Below are 26469 nucleotides of genomic sequence, written 5' to 3'. Positions count from 1 at the left end.
CTAAAATCATAAGGTTTAGCGGAGAATAAAGTGTATGAAGGGGGGACGCCAGGAGATAAAAAGACCTTTTCAATCCCACCCCAGCAGATCAACGTCATGGGAACAAGGACTCCGTCTTGTTCACTGCTGTATTCCAGAGCCTGCGCCTGGCCCGGCATGCCTCGTGAACGAATGATGCGCTTATCACCCCTGTATTCATTCAAATGGGGCTTGAGAGGCAGAAGCACGGTGAGCTATGCTCCATAGGTCTCTCTTTTCTGTGGACCCCTTACATGGGCATGTCGACTCCTGACTCTGTCCTCTCTACAGCTTTAGCGCACACGTGTGTGCGTGTGCGTGTGTGTTTACCGTCCCTGTGGTCGCAGTGCCTGGGTCCTGGCATGGATGAGACCAGCTGCCTGTGAGAAATGATGCTGTTGCATTCACAGCAGCCCCAGGGGCAGATGGGATCAGGAGAGACAGGAGTCCCCGGGGCAGAGTCCCAGGGACCCCAGCCAAGGTGGAATCCACCATCAGGGGTCCGCCAGCCCTGCGTCACTGCCCCCTGACAGCTTTGGCCAGCCCACGGAGGTGGCCGCCTCACTGCCAGCCTGCCAGCCTGCCAGCCTGCCGGGAGAGCTGCAGCCCGAGCCCCGAGAGCCCCGCTCTGCCGCTCAGGCCCGGCAGACCCAGCAGACCCCGCCTGGCTTCTCACGCCTGCTCTCCCTTCCAACCTCAGGAGCTGTGTGCGGAAGGGGGCGCGCAAAACCACACATTTGCCCCGTGCCAACTCCTGCACTTGAGCGGCAGCTCTGATGCCACGGGCCAGGGGCTGGGGAAATGGAGGCTGAGCGAATGGCTGGCCTCGAGCTTGGATCGGAACTGAGCCCGCTGCCGTTTCTTCGCTCCGTGGCCTGGGGCCAGTCGTGCAACCACTGTTTCTCAGCTTCCTCCTTTGTAGAACGAGAGGACCCCCTCCCCCCATCGTGAGGAACTGGCGCGTGGTCCAGTCCACGGACATGGAAGGAATGAGCCTCTGCCAAAGCCTCGGCAAAAATGTCCAGTGGGTCCGGGCAGGCTGTCACCCAGCCCCCGGGGGGCCCTAGAACCAGAGCCATCGTGGCTGCTGAACATGTTACACGGCCCGAGCTCCTGAAGTTTTCCAGATTGACAGCCTCTCTCTTAATAGTTTCATCTGTTCAGAACTCACCGTGTTCCGGTCACTCTTCTGAGTGTTTTTATGCATTTTCTCACTTCTCATCGAAATCTTATGGGAGAAGCGCAGGCTCAGAGGGACTGGGTAACATGCGTGGGGTCACACAGCTAGAGAGAGGGGAGGGCAGATTTGAACCCAGGTCTGAGGCCAGAGCTCTCACTCTTAACCACTGTGTTGTTCTGTAAGCCTCTGTGTAGCTTTTGAAGGCCAGATCTCTGCGGAAGTCCTTCCTCTGGGCCTGACGCAGTGTCTGACCTGGTGGTGTGTGCTGGGAAGGAAGGGAGAAGAAAGGGGGGGAGAGGGCAGGAGGAAAGGCAGGCAGGAAGGAGGGAAGGCAGGCAGGTGGGCTAGGCCTGCCCTGAGCCTCTGGCCCAGACCCAGCCTGGAAGGACCCTTTCTACAGCCCCGGGCAACGCCCCAGGGCGATGAGGCAGTTGCTGGGTCACTGCCTTGCCCTCACTCCCTTTCTAAAAATACAAAGAGTACGGCCCTTCAAGGCTACCAAACAGATACCCAGTTGCTCTCTGGGGTCAGTCGGATACAGGCTTGATCCTGCCACCTGGCACCTGCTCCCTCTGGGCCCCCTGCCCGAGAGCCGACCCTGGTCCGCCCTGGGACTGTTGAATGCAAGGCAAAGTCCAGGTCTGTGGCGGTAGGAGCTCCGGGGCCGCCAGGCCCAGCCCAGCCTCGCCCATGCTGAACTGTGGGCCACCGGCACAGTTTTGGCATCTTTCCCCCAAGCCCAGTAGAGCAATCCCTTTGTTGCTGGGATTCCATTCCTACAGCCATCAAATAGGGGCAATCAATCTCTCCGGCCCCTGTGGAGTTGGGGCAGCGGCCGGGTTCCAGGGTGTGGATACCAGCCTCTGAGGACACCTGGAGTCAGCCTTCAGCCCTGCCTCTCGATCCCTATGGGACCCGGGACCTCCGCTAGCCACCTACGAAAACTGGGAATCACGTGATTACGAAACAGTGATACTATTATCCTATTTTGAGGTGAATCTGAGAAGCTATGGACTAAATATGAACAGTGTCATCTCTAGGCACTGGGATCTGAGGTTTTTTTTCCTTTTTGCTTTCTCTGCATTTTCTTATTTTTTCTCAATGAACATAGACCAACAGTAAAAGAAAACGAACAATGAACAGAATGAACAGTAAAGGAAAAAAAAGTTAAAACAACAACCGCATCATTGGTATTGAAGTGTTTGTCTTGACTTACAAGACAGTTTGAGAACGATATTTATGAAAGTGGCTTGCAGACTTTGAAGTGCTTTGCAAGTGTATGGGGTTCTTAATATAATTGCACCCGAGGGCACTTTGGAACAGGAGGGGTGGGTAGGGGATAATGTGCTCCCACCTCCACACCAGGAAACCCTTTGACGGGGCGGTCCTGCTCTGGACCTCGTGGGTGCGAGCCTCGCTGTGTAGGAAGGGAGACGGTGATTGTCCGTATGACTCCTTGCCTGGGGGTAGGGCCTGGCCACAGGGTGTGACTGCCTGGCCTGCTCCGTGGATGAGTCACCAGCACTGATTAAGCACCCACTGTGTGCAGTGCCCTGTACTCTATGCTGAGAAGATAGCTCTGTTTGCTCTCCAGTCAGTCAGCAAACACCTACTGAGCATCTATCTATTTGGGGCAAGTCAAAGCACAGAGGGCATACTGCAGAGATGACTCATTCCGACGGGGAGTTTGTGATAAATCGTAGAGAGGGATGGGTGCCATGTGAGATACAAAGTGGGAAAGTAGGAGAGCATCCAATGGGGAGGTCAGAGGAGACCTCATGGGCTTCAATGCCATCTCAGCTGGACCTTGAAGGTTAAGAAGAATCCTTCAGAATGTTCTTCCTCTGGTAATCACAGAGTCTGTCTTAGGAACCAGTACCCTAATGCGAGAGGCTGGTGGACACATGATAAAAGGTTGCCAAATGGGTATAATGTAACCCACAGTAATTTGCAGGGCCCAGTACAGAAGGGACACATGGGGTCCCAAGTTCAAAATTACTGAGAATTTCAAGATGGTGAGAGCAGAGCACTAAACCGAGGGAGGACCCTCTGTGGTGCTGGGTCCTTACGAGCAGGTCCTGTGAAGCTAGGCCAGCCTCCCAATAGGTGCGGGAGAAAAAGATGAAAGATTCCTTGTTGCCATGAGGATCCCAGGCCTTGAGAAACCCAGGGACTGCTTCACGGTTTGCATCTTGGGTCAAGGTTGACCTCCAAAAGGTGAGATGACCTAGCCTGATCTGGCTGTGTGTTCACCTCTTAAATAACGGTGCAAAAAGGCCAGGGGCTGTTGGCTCCTTTCCCAACAGCCAGGACTGGGGAGCAGCAAAGAACACAAATTCTGATGCCTTCGGTGGTAAAAGTGGTGGGAAATGCTTCTCACTGGGAAGTGCCATTCCCACCCAAAGGCATTCAACCTCCAAACACGCACACGTCTGTCTGCCAACAGGACAGCCCTATGGCCAGCCCTCTCATTTTATAAATGGGGAAACTGAGGACCAGAGCAGGTAAGGGACTTGTCCAAGGTCCCACCACTAGACAGTACTGGAAGTGGAACACAAGTTTCCCTAACTCCCATCAAGGGCCCTTTCCGTACTGGCCAGGTGCCTTTCAGTGCTGTCTGCACAGGACTAAGGCTGCAGGGTGCTGCGCTCCGCAGTGGTCCCCAGACCCCTAGGAGGATGCGGTTCACTGGGCTCCAGCGGGGCGGAGAGGGAGACGCTCATCTGCTCTACCTCTGTGCCTTTAACTCGCATTCACGGGCAGATGGTAGAACCGCCAGAGGTGAAGAGGTGCCTTACCAATGTCTGGGAGGCACAAGGTCAGAGGGACACAGTAGGTACATGGGGCAAATTCGAATCCTGCTACGAACAACCTATCAGGGGAGGAGGCTCAGACCTTCCTGCGGAGTATCTTTGTCAGGGTTAAAGGGTATTAGAGTCCTGACCTGGATCAACAAAAAGACTAGGAGAGGCAGGAACCAAGACTCAGGAAACCAGGGTGGGCTGTGGACAAGGAGGGTGGGATCCAGCTGGAAGCGGTCCCCTCTGCAGGAAGCAGGTACAGGAGCCCCAGGGAATGCAGACAGGCTGACCCCACAGCGAAGCCCCCTACGTAGGAACCACGCCAGTTATTAATTAGCAGCTCAAAGTGTCCTGAGGGTGTCAAATATTTACATTGTATGGGACAGAATGTTTACACATGTGTAATCTTACAGAATTTCCATAGCTGCCTAAGGACATAAGGATGAGGCTGCACATTAAGGACGAGCAAAATGAGCCCCAGAGGAGGGAAGCCACTTTCTTAAGTCTACCTGACTAGTCAAGTTCTAGAACTGGGGCAGGAAGTCTGAGTACTGATGCTCTGTGATCTGGCCCCACCCCCCACCTCTTTCCAATGCTACGGGTTGTCTTCCCTGTCTCTGTGCCTTCGTGGAGTGGGAGCAAGAGAGTCTGTGCGTTGGAGGCACGTACATACTGGTAAAGTAGTGACTGAACATCTTGTCCCCACTGTTTGGAATGTCCTCTGTTCCCCTCCTTGCTATCCGCCCAAGAGCTCTTCCTTCCATCAGGGATGTTATTTTTACCATAAGGCGTTTGATGACACCTTCTATCTGATGACTTTTCTGTTCTCTCATTGGACTGTGAACTCCTTCGGGGTGGGGACCTTGGCATGGAGCTGGCACTCTGACAAGCAGAAGTTGTTTAGTTTATGAAGAGGGGGAGTGGTATGACCCGCCAGGCCCGCTCTTTAAAGATTTTATTTTTTTAATTTATTTGAGAGAGTGAGAGAGGGAACGCGAGAAGGGGGAGGGTCAGAGGGAGAGGCAGACTCCCCGTTGAGCAGGGAGCCCGATGGTGAACTCGATTCTGGGACTCCAGGATCATGACCTGAGCGGAAGGCGGTCGCTTAACCAACTGAACCACCCAGGTGCTCCTGGGCCCAGTCTTTAGACATAAAACTGCAGGCTAGCACAGTCTGTTCCCCAAACCAAGACCCCATAAAGACAACCCGACCTGGTCGTTGCACACACGCAAAGTGCAGTAGGTCTCCCCTTTAGAAAGCTCCTGAGGATGGCGATCAAGTTCAAGAGCATGGGTATCAAGACGGTGATACAGGTTGCTCTGACTTCACGCCCTCTCACAAGAAGAACAGGTAATAACTATTCAAGAGTAAGACACCACTGAGAGGATTCTAGAACATGGGGTAAGGCTGAAGCCCCCCCCCGCACCACAGAGACCGAGACAGACTGCACTGGAAGGACGGATATTAGCTGAACCTCTTGTGGCGGTCATCTCCCAATACATGTAAATCAAACCATTATGCCATGTGCCTTAAACTTACACAGTGATGTCTAGCAAGTACTTCTCAGTAAAACTGGGTGCGGGGAGAAGACAAAACAGGGACTTAGACGCACAGAGGGAAGATGGCCGTGCAAAAACAGAGGCAGAGGTGGGACTTAGGTCGTCACAAACCAAGGAATGCCAAGGATTGCTAGCACCCACCGGATGATACAGAAGGAAGGCAGGATTCTTCCCTAGAGCCTTTGGCTGGAGAAAGCCCTACTGACACCTTGATTTGGGACCGTTAGCCTCCGGAACTGCAAGAGAATAACCTTCTCTTACTCGAAGCAAAATTAAATTCAATTATCTTCCTGAAAAAAAAAAAATCCTGGTATGCAAACAGCCGAATCAATTTACAAGAGAGTGAAATGGGGGAGGGAGGATTCATATTGTGAATGGATTCCTGAAGACTCCTTTCAGTAGCACCCTTGGTGAATATTTTTCTTTCTTTTTTTTTAAATTTACTTTTTTTTAATTTTTAAGATTTTATTTATTTATTTGACAGAGAAAGAGAGAGCACAAGCAGGGGAAGTGGCAGGCAGAGGGAGAGGGAGAAGCAGGCCCCCTGCTGAGCAGGGAGCCCAACTCGGGGCTCAATCCCGGGGATCATGACCTGAGCCAAAGGCAGATGCTTAACTGACTGAGCCGCCCAGGCGCCCCTATTTTTCTTTCTTTTTAAAAAATATTTTATTTATTCATTTGAGAGAGAGAGAGAGTAGGGAGAGGGAGAGGAAGAGGGACAAGAAGACTTCACATTGAGTGTGAGCCCAAAGTGACACCCAATCTCCCAACCCTGAGATCATGACCTGAGCTGAAATCAAGAGTCTACTGTTAACCCACTGAGCCACCCAGGTGGCCCGAATATTTTCTCATCTTAGAGGGAGAAAAGACTTCATAAACATGACAGGAAATCCAGAAGGCATAAAGGATCAATAAATTTGACTGCATAAAATTAAAACTATTTGAATGCATAATAATAATAATAATAATAATAATAACAGCATACACCCCTATAGTGCTTATTTCATGCAAGCACTAGGCTGAGCACTTTATATGCCTGCACTCATTTCATTCTTGTAACAGTCAGTTTACAGAGGGGGAGCCAGAGGTTGAGTAAGGAAACCATGGTCATTTGGCTAGTTTGTTAGAGAGGAAGCTGGAGTCGGCCTTCAGACCCCGAGCGCTAGCCACTCCCTGCACCGCCACCATAAATGTCAGAAGACAAAGACAAATGAGAAAGAAGACTGGAACACACAGGACAAAGGACTGGTTTCTCTGATCTACACAGAGGTCTTTAAAGTGAGCCCCACAGAAAAATAGAGGATGCCAACAAACAGGCCACTGAGGAAGTAAATGGCCAAAGTGTGTGCACGTGCACGCGTGTGTGTGCGCGCGCATGCCTGTGTGTGCGCATGCGTGTGCACCCACACATGTGCATGCGTGTCCCCATTACACTGGCGGCAAAAATTTAACTGACTGGTAACATTCAATGTTGGTGACGATGTGGATAAACAAGCATTTTCATACACTTGGTGGGGATGTAAATGTAATTTACTACCAAATGCACCTAGATCACGATCTTTTCTGAAGGACAATTTGGCAAATATCTATTAAAATTTTAAAATATTCTCATCCATTTACCTAATAAGTGCACTTCTGGGAGTGCACGTCTCTCTCACAGAAAATATTCTCCAGAGTTCTTTTCATCTCCCCTATGAAATATTATGTATGTCTTTAAAAAGAATGAGTTAGATCCTTATGCATAAATATGGCAATATATATAAAATGTATTTAGTGGAGGAAAAAGTCATTACGAATATGACTATGATCCCGTATTGATACAAAAAATTCAGAGTACCTGTTTTAGATCACTACGCATTTGTAGAGCATAGGAAAATATGAAAGGAATTTGTATCACAATAAGAACTTTCCCTTTCTAAATTATAGATTTTCCCAATCTGAATTTTTAAAGGAATCTCTGCACCCAGGGTGGGGCTTGAGCTCACCGGCCGGAGACCAAGAGTTGGGTACTCTACCAACTGAGCCAGCCAGGTGCCCCCTCAATTTGAATTTTTGGCCATCAAAGGTCATTCTTTTATAATCACGAAGAAGAGAAGTAAAGATAAAATAAGATGTGGGGGTGCCTGGGTGGCTCAGTTGTTAAGCGTCTGCCTTCAGCTCAGGGCATGATCCAGGAGTCCTGGGATCGAGTCCCACGTCGGACTCCTCCACTGGGAGCCTGCTTCTTCCTCTCCCACTCCCCCTGCCTGTGTTGTCTCTCTCTCTGTCAGATAAATAAATAAAATCTTAAAAAAATTAAATTAAATTAAATGTAGATAAAATATTTAGAGATATAAAGATAAAATTAATTAAAGAGTGACATCTGTGTTTCTGGTAAGGTAGCAATTCCTGTGCGTTCCTAGTCTGGAATCTTACCCCAGTACGATTCGATCTGAGGACAAACTTCCAGGAATCTGGCTCCGTGCAAAGCGAGAGCACTACTGGTGGTCTTCTGCACAGGTCTATTTGCCTGGTGCCCATTACAACAGGCTGCCGGGCCACTGCGGCAGGGCATTCGGAAGGCTGTCAGGGCCAAGGGTCCCCTCTCATTGGTGCTCACTGCTGAGCATAACCCGGAACAATACCTCTTCCAAGCAGGCGGTGAATAATGCATTATGATCAAGATTACAGCAAAGTGGTGAGAAAAAAAAGTCAAAATGGTGCGATGGCCCCCAGGGTCCGTCATCAGCGCCCCTCACCTTCCCAGGCTTCTTGTGAACCAATGGTGAAGGCGGTTTTAGGTTCTGCAGGCTGGTGGGGCCCCAGCCCTTAGCAAGGTCAAGCAGCCCTGTGCCAAGCTCTCAACCCCTGCAGCATCACCACTCACCTCCTACCTGCTGACAGCGCTCTGTGGGGCAGAAATAGCCCTGTCACACTCACAGCACCCAGCACTGCACATGTCAGCAGTCTGGAGCTGCTGGCTCTCTGGAGGCAAGAACTTCTCTTGCTGTCAGTCATTACTGCTAAGGAAGACAGATCCCCTCCACACCCCACCCCTGCCAGGGACTGAATGCTGACTGGGCTGCACGCTTGACCAAAAGGCTGGGGGCCTTTCTGATTGCAGAAGGCTCTGGAAAGGCAGTGTTATGAGAGCTCCATAGAGCTGGTCTTAAAACCAGAGGCCTCTCAGCTGAGCCTGGAGTCCCTGGAGGGTTGGTGTCTGCTGGGGACAGATGTCACCAAGGGAGAAGTCGGGCGTCACTAGTCTGGCATCTTTCCCCAGTCTCTCGGGTCTTATCTTATCAAGCAGCAGGGCTGGGGGCACTGCCGGGCTTTGTGGGAGCCACCTTGGAAGGCCAAGGGTGTTTCTCTGGAACTTCTCAGGAATGGGGGGGCAGGGTCTGAGCCTCTTGTAACGGAAGAGCCTTGTGAAAGACTGAATTGGTGGCAACAGGTGTGGTACGTGAAGTAGCTTGTCACTTTTGAGCCAAGAGACACCCTATTTTTACCAAGTCATCCCCTTGCCTCTCCTGCTCTGGTTTTTGTGCCAACTGTGCCTTAAACCTAAAGGCCAGGCTGGAGCCAAACACATATCTGGTTTGCATTCTTGGTGAACTTTCCATTGATCTATAATGGATACGAATGTGGTCTTTGAAGTCAGAATGGTGTCAAATCTGGCTTTCCTACATGCTAGCCAGGTGACCTTGGACAAGCCAAGTTCTCTGAGCCTTGGTTTCCTCAGGCACAAAATAGGAACAAATGATGGTCCATCCCTACTTCACCTGTGTCACTGGGAAGATGAAAAGAGATAATAATACATGTAAAATATGTAATTTTTACATAATGTATCCCCTGTAAATAACACAAGGGGATACTTTCACCCCTGGAGGTATTCAGAGGTGCGTTTTTAATGCTTCCCCCCACCCTCCCCATTTCTACAAACTCTATTTTGTGATTTTTAGTTAATCTTTCAAATTTATTTAGATAGTCTCTGTTCCTTTTTCCTTCTTTCAGTCTTTTACTTTATGTTTTTAAGCATATTAATAACTCTAAGTCTGCAGAATTTAGTGTGCATTTTACACTTACGGCACATCTCAATTCATGCACTAAGTTTACAGAGGTTCCAGAGAAATGTAGTCTTCCCAATGCAATAAAGTTGTGCTTGAAGGAGAGCTGTTATACCTGCTTCAGTATTTAAATTTTAAATTAATTAAAATTACACAAAATCGAAACAGTCCAAATGTCCATCAACTGGTACGTGGAGAAATACCATGTGGTATATCCATATAATGGGACTCTATTCAGCAACAAGAAGAAATGAAGTATGGATACATACTACAGCATGAATGAACTTCAAAAATACTATGTTAAGTGAAAGAAACCAGATACAGAAGACTGCAAATTATGTGATTCTATTTATATGAAATGTCCAGCATAGGCAAATCTATTGAGACAAAGAGCAGATTGCCTGACACAAGGGCGGAATGGAAATTGATTGCAATGGGGCATGAAGAAATTCTAGAGGGTGATGAAAATGTCAAATAAAATTTTAAAATTCAGTTCCTTAGTTACATTAGTCACATTTGGAGTTGCTCAATAGTCACATGTGGCTAGTGGTTACTTTATTGGACAGGGCAATTCTAAATATTATAATTCACAAGCCTAGTAATTATATACTGGGCTGTGTACTTTATGAAATTCTTACCTTTATTTTTTTTTTAGCCAAAGTGCAATAAAACTGCACATTAAGGCTTAAATGACCACATGTCATAAAACTGAATGTTAAAGCTTAAGTGTCTAAAAACTTGGAAGTTTAGGGGCACCTGGGTGGCTCAGATGGTTAAGTGCCTGATTCTTGATTTTGGCTCAGGTCATGATCTCAGGGTTGTGGGATCGAGGCCCATGTCAGGCTCCATGCTCAACACAGAGTCTGCCCGTTCCTCTCCCTCTGCTCCACAGAGTCTGCCCGTTCCTCTCCCTCTGCTCCTTCCCCCGTTCATGCTCTCTCTCTAAAATAAATGAGTAAATAAAATCTAAAAAAATTTAAAAACTTGAGAGTTTAAAAATGTGCTTTCAATACACTTTTATATTCCAAACAATAAACTAAAAATTCAAATGTATAATAGTAAAGACTGCATAGTACTTGCATAAGGATAGACATACAGATCAATAAAACAGAATTGAGAGTCCAGAAATAAATGCTTATTTATGATGATTTTTAACAAGAATGCCTAGACAATTCCATGATCTTTTCAGCAAATGACACAGGGACAAATGTAAATTTATATGTAAAAGGATGAAGTTGGACCCTGACCTCACACCATATACAAAAATTAACTCAATATGGATCATAGAAGGGTGCCTGGCTGGCTCTGTCGGTAGAGCCTGTGAGGTCTTGATCCTGGGGTTATGAGTTTGAGCCCCACAGTGGGTGTAGACATTACTTCAATCAATCAATCAATCAATCAATCAATCAACTTAAAACAAAGAAAATACCCAAAATAGATCATAGACCTAAATTAAGAAACTAAAACTGTAAAACACTTAGAAGAAGGTTAGGAGTAAATCTTCATGACCTTGGGTTAGGCAATAGATTTTTAGATATGACACCCAAAACATAAGCAATAAAAGAAACAATTAATTGAACTTTATCAACATTTAAAACTTCTGTGTTTCAAATAACACCAACAAGAAAGTGAGAAAAAGAACTCACAGAAGGGAGAATATGATTTGCAAATCATGTATCTCATAAGGGGCTGATACCTAGAACATATAAGGAACTCATACAATTCAGTAAATAGGAAGACAAATGATCCAATTAAAAATGACCATTTTCTGAAAGTGCTACATGAACAGCCACACTGCAGATGAGACGATGCTGAACATAACCACCATCGTTAATTATCATTGCAAATAAACGAGGTACATTTCACACCTACTAGAATGGCTACAACAAAGCCATCGAAATACCAACTGTTGATGAGGATGTGAAGAAAGTGGAAGTCTCCTTGCTGGTGGGAATGTAAAATGGGCAGCCACTTTCGAAAACAGCTTGACAGTTCCTCAAAGGTTAATCTAGCAATTCCACTCCCAGATACTACCCAACAGAAAGGAAAACACACGTCCACACAAAAACTGGTACGTGAATGTTCATAGCAGTGTTGTATTCATAACAGCCATAGCAGAGATAACCCAAATGTCCATCAGTCCATTTGGTCTAAAAACCAAATCAAATGTAGGATATCCATAGAATGGAATGTTATTCAGTCATTAAAAGGAACGGAGTACCGACACATGGGATAACATGGAAGAACCTTGAAAACATTATGCTAAGCGAAAGAAGCCAGACACAAAAGACCACATATTATAGAGTTTCATTTATATGAAAGGTCTAGAAGAGGTAAGTCTATGGTGGTAGAAAGTTGAGTAGTGGCTGCCAAGGACTGGGAGAAGGGAGGAATGAAAGGTAATGCTGGGAGGTACAGGGCTTCTTTTTTTTCTTTTCTGTCTTTTTTTTTTTTTAGAGGGAGGGGGAGGGGCAGAGGGAGAGAGAGAGAATCTTAAGCAGGCTCCATGTCCAGTGTCCAACGAAGGGCTCAATCTCACAACCCTGAGATCACGACCTCAGCTGAAATCAAAAGTCAGATGTTTAACCGACTGAGCCACCCATGCACCCCTCTTTCTTTCTTTTTTTTAAAAAAGTGTATTTATTTAAGAAATCTCTACAAGCAACATGGGGTTCAAACTCATGACCTCTAGATGAAGAATCACATGCTCTTCCTCGAGCCAGCCAGGTGCCCCCGGGTTTTCTTTTAAAAGTGATTAAAATGCTCTGGAAACATGATGGTGATAATTGCACAATTCTCTAAAACCCATTGAACTGTACACTTTAAACAAGTGAATTTGATGGTATCTCTATATATACATATATACTCAAAAAAAAGCTGCTTTTAAAAAAATCAATTACAGATTTTGTAGTTAATTATGGGAATAAAAAAATACTATGGAATGTAGTAAAAGCTGTGTTAAAGGTAAATGCTGTCATTAGGGGCACCTGGGTGGCTCAGTAGGTTAGGTATCTGCCTTCAGCTCGGGTTATGATCCCAAGTTCCTAGGACTGAGCCCATGGACTCCCTGCTCAGTGGGGAGCCTGCTTCTCCCTCCTCCTGCCTGTGCTCTCTCTCTCTCAAATAAATGCATAAATAAAAAAACTTTTAAAAAAATAAAATAAAATGGAAAAAATTAGAAATCTGAATATCTTAATTATATCAACTTCTCAAATTAAGTTGTTAGGTTAACCAAAAATAATTCTGTTGTTTATTTGGCAAAGTGTTAAGGTATGATTGTTAAGAAAAAAAGAATAACGGGGGAAGACTTGCTTTAAAAAGAACATCTATTAAATAAACAGATCAGTCAACCTTGAAACAGATCTTAGAATAAATAAGAACGTAATGAATGTTAAGGAAGTATTGCAAACTTCTCAGGAAGAGGGATACATCATTCATCAAATACATTTCAAATAACTTGAATAATAATTAAAAGTAAAAAAGAAAGAATAAAACCAGAAGCCAAGATAGTGATCCTGTAATGCGGAAGGATTTTCCAAACATAAAAAAAGTGGGGGCGCCTGGGTGGCTCAGTCAGTGAAGCGTCTGACTCTTGATTTCGGCTCAGGTCAGGCTCGCATAGTGGTGAAATCAGACTTGAGTCAGGCTCCGAGCTCAGGGCGGAATCTGCTTGAGGTTCTCTCTCTCCGTCTCCCTTGTGCCTTCCCCTGCTCACGAGCGCTCCCTCTCTCTCTCTCTCAAATGAATAAATAAATAAAATCTTTTAAAAAGTGACAGAAATCACAAAGGTAAAGATTAATAGACATCACAAATGTTAAACTTCGGCCACTTGAAAAACTTCTTAAAATTAAAAGGTACATGGGGCACCTGGGTGGCTTAGTCGGTTGGGTGTCCTACTCTTGATTTCAGCTCAGGTCGTGGTCTCTGGGTGGTGGGATGGAGCCCGGAGTGGGGCTCTGTGCTCAGTGTGGAGTCCACTTGGGATTCTCTCTCTCCCTCTCCCTCGGCCCCTCCCTCCAGTTGCACTCGTGCACTCTCTTTTTCTCTCAATGAACAAACAAACAGAAAAGTAAATAAAATCTAAAGTACGTCACAGCTATTACAAATCTATATCCTGAACAAAGACATAACGCATGTTAAGTGTATCTATGACCTCAGTTTTCTAAAGTAAAACAAAGTACTTTTATATACACAGGAAAAACCAGAATGCTCAACGCCAAAATGTTGGCGCTTACAGGCTGTGAGCTTGTGAGTACTGTCTGGTTCTACCACCCGTGTGACCTTAAGCAAGTCATTAACCTCCCCGTGCCTCAAGTTCCTCATATGTAAAATGAAAGAACAATAGTGTCTTCCTGACAGAACTGTCGTGAAAACTACATGAACTGGTGCACGCAAAGTGCTTACAACTGTGACCGGCACGTAGTCAGCACTCAATAAATCTCAGTACTGTTGTTATTATCATATATTTCCTTACAGATGGGCTATTGGAGCTTCCATTTGAGACCCAGGATATTAAGGACTGTAATGCATGAGCACACGGTCTGACACCAACAGATTTCAATGTTATAAAGAACGGACAAGTGAAAATAGGTCCAACAACTCAAACAATAAAGATAATGCATATTATTCACATTACATAAAGCCAGGGACTTATACACATGTGATGAAGTCTCAAGAAAAATGTATCTTGAGATGAAATAAGGCCAAGTGAAATTCCTACTTCTCCTGCCATTGACCAAGAAGATTTCATGGATCTTCTCGTAAGGATCTTAGCAGCCACAGAAGAGAATTTATTGGAATTACCATGAACAGTGAGCATGAAGAGGTGTCATAGGAGCCTGTATCTCTGAAAACAGAGCTAACTCTGAACAGAAGGTGTGGATGGATTGGGGTGTGGTCACTTTGGAAGGAATGTTGCACTGTTAAGGGCCAGAGGGCCCATGGGCCTCTGCCTCGTCGCACCCTCTAGTATACCATTGAACCCTTCTAGTATAAGGGACTTTCTGTTATCACCAGCAGGATTTTCTTTGTAATTCTGGGCTCTTGTAGGGGTGAGAAGCCCCTCCAGAGACAACTTAATCTCATATGTAAACACATCTCACAAGCATCTGCAGATAAGCCTTTGGTTGGTTCATGGATGCAGGGACAGCTGCTGGCATACAGAATCTATCCACTGAATCATGTGTGAGCCCATAGACGTTTGTTTCCTGCGTGTGTAGATATGGACAGATAGTACATTGCTAATGACCTGTTTCTGGAATGCCCAGGGATGATTCTAGACTTGGCTACATCACAGGGGCTTTCACTCACTTCCCCCTAGGCATCCAGAGGGTGAGTGCCAGAACCTACATTTATAGCCACATTCTGGTGCCCCCTTCTTGCTTTTCCTCTCCAGGGAGAGGACCCGCAGTGGATTCTGGAGAGAGGCTGAGGTGGCTGCCCGAGCTTGCCCGTGGTAACCAGACTGCGCTGTGCCAAGGGTGTGAATGGTGTAGACCTGGCCACAGGCCACCTTCAAAGAAGGAGCTCACCCGTGACTCAACCTGGGCTTGTAAGAAATCAGGAGAAAGGGAGGCAGATGTTTAAAACATGGTCATCAATTGAATCTAAGTACCTAATTGGAGTCATTTGAGGGACTCCTAATGTACACCAATAGTAGCAATGATCTCTGGACAATAGAATTAAGGGAAACTTAAAATCCTTTTTAATATGTATTTCTACAATGTTTGATTTTTTTAATATATATATATTTTAAAGATTTTATTTATTTATTTGACAGAGAGAGAGACAGCCAGCAAGAGAGGGAACACAAGTAGGGGGAGTGGGAGAGGAAGAAGCAGGCTCCCAGCGGAGGAGCCTGATGTGGGGCTCGATCCCAGAACGCTGGGATCACGCCCTGAGCCGAAGGCAGACGCCCAACGACTGCGCCACCCAGGTGGCCCTACAATGTTTGATTTTTTTGACAAGAATGTATTTGTTTTGGGGCGCCTGGGTGGCACAGCGGTTAAGCGTCTGCCTTCGGCTCAGGGCGTGATCCCGGCATTATGGGATCGAGCCCCACATCAGGCTCCTCCGCTGGGAGCCTGCTTCTTCCTCTCCCACTCCCCCTACTTGTGTTCCCTCTCTTGCTGGCTGTCTCTCTCTCTGTCAAATAAATAAATAAAATCTTTAAAAAAAATGTATTTGTTTTATAAGCAGAAAAAGAGAAATACTAAATCGATAGAACACAAATTTAAAGTCTTTCCTGTCAATTGGTGAGTAGCCTTAAGAATGTTTTTACCATTTGAGATAGTAACTCCATTTTAGAAATTAATCTTAGGAAAATAATCAGCAATGTGTGAAAGATTTAGCTTTATGAATATTCATGATGGTACCATTTATAACAGGGAGAACAGGACATAATTAACCGTAGGGGGTTGGTTAAAGAATTATGGTATAATCATACTATGGGATATTAGTATTTTATTTTATTTTATTTTTTTAATAAAGATTTTATTTATTTATTTCACAGAGAGAGACACGGCCAGCAAGAGAGGGAACACAAGCAGGGGGAGTGGGAGAGGCCCTGGGATCACGTCCTGAGCCGAAGGTAGATGCTTAAGGACTGAGCCACCCAGGCGCCCCTGGGATATTAGTATTTTAAATGCTAGTTACTTTAAATGTTATTATATGAGAATTATGATGACAGATACTCAGAGAAGACAAGCAGCAACTAAGTGTGTGTACTTCACGACACTACATACATAAATCAAAAGAGACTGAAGAGCCCAGAAGTCCATCGACAGATGAATGGATAAAGAAGATGTGGTACACACACACACACACACACACACACACACACACACTGGAATATTACTCAGCCATCAAAAAATGAAATCTTGCCATTTGCAACAATGTGGAAGGAACTAGAGGGTATTATGCTAAGTGAAATAAGTCAGAGAAATACAGATGAACATAGGGGAAGGGAAGGAAAAATAACGTAAGATGAAAATTGAGAGGGAGGCAAACCATAAGAGACACTGAACTCTAGGAAACACACCGAGGGTTGCTGGAGGGGAGGGGGGTAGGGGGAAGGGATAATTGGGTGATGGGCATTAAGGAGGGCACTTGATGTAAGGAGCACTGGGTGTTGTATGCAACTGATGAATCACAAATTCTACCTCTGAAACTAAAAATAAAGTTCCAAATTGTGAATTTGCTTTTTTTAAAAAATAGATTTTATTTATTCATTAGAGAGAGAGCAAGGGCAGAGGGAGAGGGAGAAGCAGACCCCCCCCCCCCCCCCCGCTGAGCAGGGAGCCTGACATGGACTTGATCCCAGGACCCCGGGATCAGGACAAGCCTAAGGCAGACACTCAACCAACTGAGCCACCCAAGTGCCCCTGAATTGGCTTTGTTTTAAGAATAGGAGGATATTCCCACAAGAGCCAAACTGTGGAAGGAGCCAAGATGCCCTTCAACAGACGAATGGATAAAGAAGATGTGGTCCATATATACAATGGAATATTACTCAGCCATCCGAAAGGATGATTACCCAATGTTTGCATCAACATGGATGGAACTGGAGGAGATTATGCTAAGAATAGAAGGATATTGATATATCTTATATTGCTGTACCTTTGTAATGAAGTAATTACTACGTTGGAACCACTATTAAAATTGTAAGCTTTTTTTTTTTTTTTTAAAGACTGGGAGTTAAAACGAAAATGTGGTTATCTCTGAGGGGCCAGATTACCGGCTTATTTTGATTTTGTGCTGACTTTCTGAAATTGTCAAAGATTCTATAATAAACATGTATTACATTGCAGTCATATTGTACAATAAGCCTTTAATATTAAAAAAGTCCTATTCACTGAGAGATGAGAATAACAAAGCTGAATCCTAGAAATATAGGGGGGCTCGTAGCCCACGAGAATAGGTAGGTGTCCCAGACACAATGGCAAGTCACACACTGAGAAGAGGCAGTGCTAGGCTTCTTGCCGTCTCTAACCCTCTCAACATGCCCCAAGGTGAGGATTATTATCCCCATTTACAGACGAATAAACGGGCTCAGAGAGGTGAAGAAACACATGAGATCTCACAGCATGTTCTCAGCTTTGCTGGTATTTGGACCCAACTCTCCGCAGCAGGGTTGGGCACTAGAGCCCCCAGCACCCCTAAGAGTGTGGAAAAGTACCCCTGGGCTGGCCTGCTGCCTCTCCCCATCAGCGAGGTCAGCCCAGGACACCTGAGTAGGGGCTCACATTCCTCCCTAAGACGTCCCCCCCACTGACTGCTGGTGACACTGTTCACATGGCCGGTCTCTGAACACAGGACACCTCCAATGCCAAGGTTTACACACTTGAGGCAGTGGCCCCCGCCCCCCCCTTTGGGCCCTCCCCTGCCTGGCTTCTGAGTCTTAAGGAATGTGCCCCGAAGCAGATTGGCACTGGGATTCACATCTACTCCTTTACTCCCCCAACCTCCTGAGCAACTGGGGGGTCTTGGCTGCCACCAAGCTTCAATGCCTCAGGACTGAATTTTGCAGAATGAGTCTTGGGAGGTCCTTTGAACTGGGTCCTCCGAGAGGCACGGAAGGGTGGTGGCCTAAGTTAGGGAGAGATGGAGCTAGTATCTTCAAAACTGGGTGGGAGCAGAGACACCGTTTGAAATGAGATCGAAGGGGGGAGGGGTGGGAGGCAGAACTGTTGTTACACTGCTTTTCTTTTGTTCCCCATTTCTGTTAGTGTTGTTCTAATATTTATGTAATTTAAAAAACCCCACCCTGAGTTCTCAAAGAGAAAAAAAAAAAGATATGTAGCTATTTCCCTGAATCCCTCAGTCGTTAACCAGCACCAATTTCTCTGCCCTTGGAGATTCAGGACAGACTGGTTTCGGTCCGAGGCTTACTGAGCTTGCTGCTCTCTGGAATGTGTCTGTCACTTACTGCATCCGCGGAAGCTGCGAGAGCGGCCAGCGCACGGCGAACGCTCTATAAATATCTGTTGAATAAATGAACAAACTGGGTCTGCATCCTCATTCAGAACACATTCCGAGGCGGGCAAGTAGGGAGGTGGTTTTTGTATTATTTGCAGTTGATAAAAGGAGAGATCTGTTTTAAAAAGCAAAGAAACTATTTTCTATGAAGTAAGAGTGTTAAGTTAGGCACAGTTTATTAATTTGTCTGACTCAATAAATGCCATTTCTCGGTACATCCCCTAACGAAGCCAACAGCAATCTCTTAGATCACCATCAGATCGAGAGCAAGTGTGTCACCTCAGATTTGATCGAGTGTGTTGATAAATTGAGAGCACTGTACATAAGATAAGCTGGAGACTTCCACATTCAAGAGTGATGATGCTCAGGGCGCCTGGGGGGCTCAGCTGGTTAAGCGGCTGCCTTTGGCTCAGGTCACGATCCCAGGGTCCTGGGATTGAGCCCCATGTCGGGCTCCCTGCTCAGCAAGGAGACTACTTCTCCCTCTCCCTCTACTGCTCCCCCTGCTTGTGTTCTCTTGCTCTCTCTGTCAAATAAATAAATACAATCTTAAAAAAAAAGAGTGATGATGCTGGAGACTTGTAGTTAGATATGCTGTGTTGACTCTAGAAATTCCATTATAACAGTTTTATTGAGCTATAACTCATATACCATACAATTCACCAATCCAAAGTGCATAATTCAGTGGCTTTTAGTATATTTGCAGAGTTGTGCAGCCATCACCACAATCAATTTCAGAACATCTTTATCACCCTGAAAAAAAAACCTCCATACCATTTCCTCCCCATCCCCTGGACTCCACTGATCTATTTTCTTTCCCCCCATCCCCTAGGCAACCACTGATCTATTTTCCTTCTGTATAGATTCCCCTATTCCAGACATTTTATGTAAATGGAAGCATTTGTGACTTTGTGACTTTCGCTAAGCATAATGTTTTCAAAATTCATTCATGTTGTAGCATGTATCAGTACTTCATTTCTTTTTATCATTAAATAAAATTCCATTGTATGGATATACCACATTTTATTTATCCGTCTTCAGCTGATGACCACTTGAGTTGTTTCCACTTTTTCACTATCATGAATAACATTGCTTTGAACATTCATTCATTGTGCGAATATATATACCTAAGAGTGGGATTGCTGGGTCCTATGGTCTATGTTTATGTTTTTAAGGAACTGCAAGACTGTTTTCCAAAGTGGCTGCACCATTTTACATTCCCATGAGTTCCAATTTCTCCACATCCTTAAGAGCATTTGTTATTATCTGTCTTTGTGATGATAGCCTCCTAGTGAGTGAGTATCAAGTGGTATCTCATTGTAGTTTTGAATTTGTCTTTCCCTGATGACTAATGATGTTGAACATCTTTTCCTGTGCTTATTGGTCATTGGTATGTCTTCTTTGGAAAAATGTTATTTGGATCCTTTGCCCATTTAAAAATTGGGTTATTTGTCTTTTTATTATAGATTGTAAAAGTTCTTTATATATTTCAGATACAAGTCCCTTATCAGATAGAGGATTTGAAAATATTTTCTCTTGTGAACGTTCTCTTCTCATTTTCTTGATGATGTCATTTGGAACACAAAAGTTTTTAATCTTCATGAGTCTAATTTATTTTTCCTTTGTTACTGTGCTTTTGATGTTATATCTAAGAAAACTTTGCTTCGCAAAGATTTACTCTCATATTTTCTTCTAGAGTTTTAAATCTTTAGCTCTTACATTTAGGTCCATGATCCATTTTGAGTTAATTTTTGTGTGTGGTGTGAGGTAGGGGTTCAGCTTCATTCTTTTGTGTGTGGATCTCCAGTTGTCTTGGCACCACCTACTGAAATGACTGTTCTTTCCCTCACTGAGTTGACTTGGCATTCTTATCAAAGATCAATTGATCACAAATCTGAAGGTTTATTTATGGACTCTCAATTCTATTTCATCTATCCGTAGGTCTATCCTTATGCCAGTATCACACTTGATTACTTGATTACTGTAGATTTGCAGTAAATTTAAAAATTGGGATATGTAAATCCTCCAAACTTGTTCTTTTTCAAGATTGTTTTGGCTATTCTGGGTCCCTTGAAATTCCATATTTTTAGGATCAACTCTCCAAAGAAGTCAGTAGGATTTTTTTTTTCTTTTAAGTAGGCTCCACACCCAATGTGGAGCCCAATGCAGGGCTCAAACTCACAGCCCTGAGATCAAGACTTGAGCTAACATCAAGAGTCTGATGTTTATCCAATTGAGCCACCCAGGTGCCCCGAGAAGCCAGCAGGATTTTGTGAAAGGTGTTTTTAAAAAATATTTTGTTTATTTGAGAGAGATAGCGAGCAAGAGAGAGCACAAACAGGGGGGTAGAGGAGAGGGAGAAGCAGGCTCCCCACTGAGCAGGAAGCCTTACTTGGGACTCGATGCCAGGACCCTGGGATCATGACCTGAGCCAAAGGCAGATGCTTAACCAACTGAGCCACCCAGGCGCCCCTGAAAGGGATTTTTTAAAGTATAAATTGCAAGGACAAAGAGAATGGGAGAAGAAAGTAGAGTAAGGAGGGGTAAATGATTTGACCCAGCGGTGCAAGCTGTGGCCTGATGTGTGCAGAAAGGAACCAATAATGGGACACGAGAAGTTCAAGAAGGCACTGGGTTTGGAAACATAGGGTACCAAGGAATGTGGGAATGAAGTACAGAGTTGAGATGGGGATGAGCTAAAAGTCTATTTGCAGAGAAGTCCCACACTCCAGATGTCCCACAACAGCCCCTCAAAGCCTGGTGACAGCTCCTCTTCAAGGCAAGAGATTAGAGATTTGCTCTTCCCTAGAGCAGTCCCTTAAATCCTGGTTCATGAACTGGTTCAGGCCCACAACCCTGTTACTGGCCCTAATAAGATAAGTACAGAAAGTAAGAATGAGTGTTTGGAATTTTTATAGGAATTTGAAATTGCCTCAACATTCAAGTGAGTTCTCAGTGGATTCTTCTTGCTGAACAGGATGTAGACCAGTTTGGATGTTTGAACTCCTACTGGGAGTCATGTGTGTTAAGAGATATGGACTAGCCATGCACGTTAGAACCACATGTGGGTCCCTGACAGATTGAAAATTTAAAAACTGGTTCTTCACCACAGACAGCTTGAGAAGCTTGCTCTAGAGCCTGACGAACTAAGTTGAATGTATAGTTAGGAAAGGGCTGAGGCTCTTGGTTAATAAGCTTCCTTCTCAACAATGGGATATCCAGCCTTCCTCCCACATTTATTCAAGAAAACTGGCAGGTAGGCTTATACCCTCCTCCAACACCTATCCCCAGACAGGAGTCTAGAAGATTCTTATCAGAAAAGACTTAATGGCCCAGAGAGAATTTTAAACGCTGACATTTAGAAGTCCCCTCAGATAAAAAGCTGTTTGACACCCCATCTCAGTATCTCTACAGTAAAGCTCTTCAATGGATAAGCTATACCCGTGCACCTCAAGCTTAAAATAAACTTCTAAAAGGTTTGTTTTGTTTTTTGAATAGGCTTTATACTAACATGGTTCAGAATTCAAAAGACTCAAAAGGGTACAACGAAGAAGCCTTCTGTCAGTTACTTCCTTGTTCCTTTCCGGTAAACTGTTTAGTGCCTCACTCTTTAATATAAATAGAAAGTCTACATGAAAGACAGAAACCAAATTAAAGAAATAAGAAGGGCAAAGAAAAGAATGTAGAGAGAAGAAAAGTTCAAAAAAAGGGAAAGAATCACGTCCTGGAGACAAAAGAGAAGCTATTCCACCCGTGAAAGAAGAGTAGCCTATTAGAAAAAGGAATATTCAGAGAACAACAAAAGAGAACTCTGAGAATTTAAAAATATAAATATTTAAAATTCAACTAGAAAAGTTAGAAAAAGTAGTTTATAAAATCTTCTAGAAAGTAAAGCAAAGAGATAAAGAGATGGAAAATTAGATACAGAAGCTAGGAAGATCAAAGGATCAGGTCAGAAGATCTAACATCCTGATAACAGGAGCTCCAGATGGACGGAACAAAAAAAGAGACGGGAAGAAATAATTAAATAATCAAAGGAAAAATTTTTTCCACAACAGAAGGATATAAGTTTCCAGGTCAAAAGGACCCATCAAATGCCCAGTATAATGAATGAGGAAGGAACCATTCCAAGGCAGAGCATTGTGAACTTCCAGAACACTGGAGGTCAGAGAGAAGAATCTAAAAACTTTCAGATGTGAGATACAAAGGACAGAGGATTGAAGTGGTATTGGATATTACAACAGACACTCTGGAAGCCAGAATTCTATACTTGGGGAAACTATCAATCGATTGTAAAGACATTTTCAGGGATGTTCGTAAGTAACATTTTACTTCCTCCGCTCACTTTCTTAGGAAGTTACTGGAAGATATGCACCACCAAACTGAGGCAGTCAATCAAGGAAGCAGAAGACATGGGAGCCACAGGACTGTGGGTAGAGTTGCCTTGGTCCTAACCAGGATGGAGGGGAAAGGAAAGAAGGAAGGGATGGAGGAAGAATGAAGAAGGAAAAAGCAGAGGCAAGAGACCAAAGGGGTCTCCTTTGGCTTCAAATCTTCCTGAGACACATTTTTAATCCTATACTTGGCTTTGTGGGACACTCTAATATCCTCGTAATAAATTCCTCTTCTTGCTTAACTAGTTCACATTGGATTTCAGTCACTTGCAACCAAAAGAGTCTTCTTGATACCGTTGCTACTCAAGGAGTTAGAACCAGCAGTATCACTAACACAGGGGAGCTTGTTAGAAATGCAGAATCCCAGGCATCCCCCAGACCTACTCAACAGAATCGCATTATGACAGCATTCCCTCTGCACATTAAAGTCTGAGAAGCAGTCCTAATACATCTACCTCACAAGGCTGAGTACTGGGCATATTAGAGGTAATATGTAGACTACCTGACCGAGTAGAGGGTACTCTGTAAGGTATTGATTATGAAGAAGAAGAGGAAGAAGGGGTGGGGAGGAGGACAAGGAGAGGAAGAAGAGGAAGAAGAAGGAACTAGGAACACTTGGGAATGACAGTCTCAGTCCCCGGGTCCATGGTAAATGGTGGTTTTGAACCATATTACAAAAACAGGCACACAACAGAAAAGGCAAAAGCACGTTTCTACTAGGAAAGAGGTTTTAGCTCTATTCCGGGAACTTGTCAGGTTAGTCAGTCCAGGTGTCGACATGGGAGCCACCTCTCAGGTGTGGCAATTGTCTGTGAGTGAGTGACAGACACTCAGCATCTGGGTGAAGTTTGGCAGGGGAAATGCTGAGCTAACGCTGCCTTTCTCAGTAGGGCAAGCGTTCTGCCCCAGCACTCAGGAAGTAGGTCAGGAGGAAATATCCTGAGTGAGCAGCACTGAATTGCTTTTTCAGGCAGAAATCCGTGGCCCATAGGACTGGGGGTGGATGGGGAATGGGAATGACAGGAGGTTGGGGGCCCACTGCGGGGGTAGGGGTAGGAAATCGCATCCCATTCTTGGCAGGAGCAAGGTTGCCTCTCACATAGTTTTCCTGGCTCTGGTCCTTTGGCATTCAGCCACCTTCTTTGTGCCNNTGCCAGTTTCTTTCTAATGCTGAGCAAATCTGAACGAAGGCTGGGTTTGGAAAGATTTTAAGGGAAGGAGATGAGCCTGTAGAAAACCCGTGTCCTATCTCAGCCATCAGTGTGCTGTGGATAGAGTGTGAGGACCCCGGGTCCGCACCTCCCCAAGAGCTCTTACTGATCCTTGCTTCCTTTTTTTTTTTTTTTTTAAAGATTTTATTTATTTATTTAACACGGATAGAGACAGCCAGCGAGAGAGGGAACACAAGCAGGGGGAGTGGGAGAGGAAGAAGCAGGCTCATAGCAGAGGAGCCTGATGTGGGGCTCGATCCCATAACGCTGGGATCACTCCCTGAGCCGAAGGCAGACGCTTAACCACTGTGCCACCCAGGCGCCCCTGATCCTTGCTTCCTAATTGCCCCCCAGTTGTATGGCACTGAACTCAGTCCTTGAGAGTTCTTATCAGTTAAGCACCTCAGGCCTCCAAGAATTTACACAATAGAGTCTCCAGTCCTTTAAAACATCCATGGGAATCTTATCCTATTCAGAAATAGCAAACTCCACCATCATCAAATGGCTGTCTTTGTGAAGGCTGAGTGCAGGGACCGCCTTTGCAGCCACCATGCTGACAAAAGCCTACCATTTCCTGTGAATAGCAGCAACAACACATTTCCTGCGTGCCAGGCACTTTTCTAAGCACTTTACGTCTTTTCATTCATTTGATCTCACCACAACCTTGTGAGCATAAATACGTTGGTCCCATTGTAGAGATGAGAAAGCTGAGGCAGAAAGAGAGTAAATGAAGTCACGTGGTAAATGGCAGAATTGGGATTCAAACCCAGGCCATCTGGCTCCGTAGGCCCTGTTCTTTAACCATGCATCGTACTTAAACCATGGGTGCAGGTGTGTGCAACAGCTCTCCTGCAAACTGATCCCACCTCAGCCTTAAACAAGCGATCTGATTTTAGCCAGATAACTCAGAGCACCGCAGTGAGGGGCAAGAGCAGAGCTGTCACAGGTAAAGATCTGAATTCTACTCCTGGCGCTGCCATTTCAAAAGGAAGGCCACTTACGTTGACTGAATGCTCACCACAGGTCAGGTACTGGGCGCTTTCCATGTTTGCTCTTCCGGTGGCTGTCCCTCCCTGGGTTCCGGTTTCCTTACACGCCAGGCGGCACGGGGGACTTCAGTGATTTGGTCTAGACAATACCCATTGGAGAGTTACTCGGTGCACAAAGCGTTACGCCAGGTGCTGAAGGGCACAGACAAATGAAGTAGAGACCTTGCCTTTGCAAGGCTCACGGGCCAATTCTCTTTCATTTTATAAATCTTTTGGAGTTGAGCAAGGCCATCATTACCCCTGTTTTTTAAAATGGGTGAAATGATATTGAAACACTCAGTTCAGTTGTAGCCAAACAGAGTGTGACCGCAAGTCGACTCTTAGCTCGGGGCTCTCTCTGCTCCCAACCCTCCCACTTCATCCTGACATCACTGTAACTAAAAGGTACGAAGTCCACTTTGAGCCCCTAACTTCCCCAAATCATCTTTACCTCCGCTCTGCCTTCCCCATCCTGACAAATGCAGACACACACACGCACGCGCACACGCACGCACGTACGCGCGTGCGCAGTGCTGGACCCCGAAAGATGCAGGGTCAATGCTCTGCTGTAGCTGACAATCAGCCCCCTCAGGCAGCACTCCTTTCTCGTGCAGAGCCCAAAGCTCAGAGCTGAGAGGGTGAGTGCACAGTCAGCAAAGCCGCAGCTACCATATGCATCATGACTCATGACCCCTTCCGCTGACTCGGAACTGGCCTGTCAAGTAATTACGGTGCGCAGGAAGTCCTCAGCTAAAGATAAGGTCAGTCCGGTGGCTGAGAGGAAGGGGCCAGTGAGCACACCTTCCACTGCCATGGGCTCTTCTGCAGCAGACAGCACAGAACCCTGCAAACAGTAGGTGCCCAACGCAGCTTTGTCGGTGGATTAGCTGTTCTGAACTGCTCCGCCCAGCACAGCTGCAGGATGGGGTTGCTAGGCAGGAACATAATATGTGGGTCTAGTGCCTAAAGGAAATGATTTCAACTCCCTCTTGTTTAGCAGAGCTGAGCTATGTCCAGGAGAACCGCAGCACTGAAGATGTGTTCTTTAAAGAACTCCGTGTTATACAATTCACTTCTGCAATCTGTCCCAAGAACTTCCTTTTCTATCCCCTAAGTTAAGATAGAGGAAGAGACACAGCATCCTCATTTTTTCTCTAAGTGGCATAAGAGTGCAAAGCGCTTTAGACATCACTTAGTCTAACCTCGTCCTGGTCCTGTTGCACCCTCTTTGGCATTCCTATGTTCACGCTTCCAT

General features: G+C 45.3%; 1 protein-coding gene across 1 annotated transcript in view; it reads right to left on the bottom strand.

The window, feature by feature from the left end:
* Positions 1–25822, bottom strand: part of NINJ2 (ninjurin 2) — a 37287-nt gene extending 11465 nt beyond the window's left edge. The window contains exons 1-2 of the mRNA XM_008704839.2: positions 25666–25822; positions 25188–25314 (exon numbers count right to left, since the gene is read on the bottom strand). Of these exons, the coding sequence (XP_008703061.1) occupies positions 25188–25232 (45 nt within the window). The 5' untranslated portion in view covers positions 25233–25314; positions 25666–25822. The remainder of the gene's footprint in view (positions 1–25187; positions 25315–25665) is intronic.
* Positions 25823–26469: the final 647 nt, after the last annotated feature.

Source organism: Ursus maritimus, unplaced genomic scaffold (assembly GCF_017311325.1).
Source record: "Ursus maritimus isolate PB19 unplaced genomic scaffold, ASM1731132v1 scaffold_26, whole genome shotgun sequence".
NCBI classification, from domain to species: Eukaryota; Metazoa; Chordata; class Mammalia; order Carnivora; family Ursidae; genus Ursus; species Ursus maritimus.
This window is presented reverse-complemented; position numbering and strand designations above follow the sequence as displayed.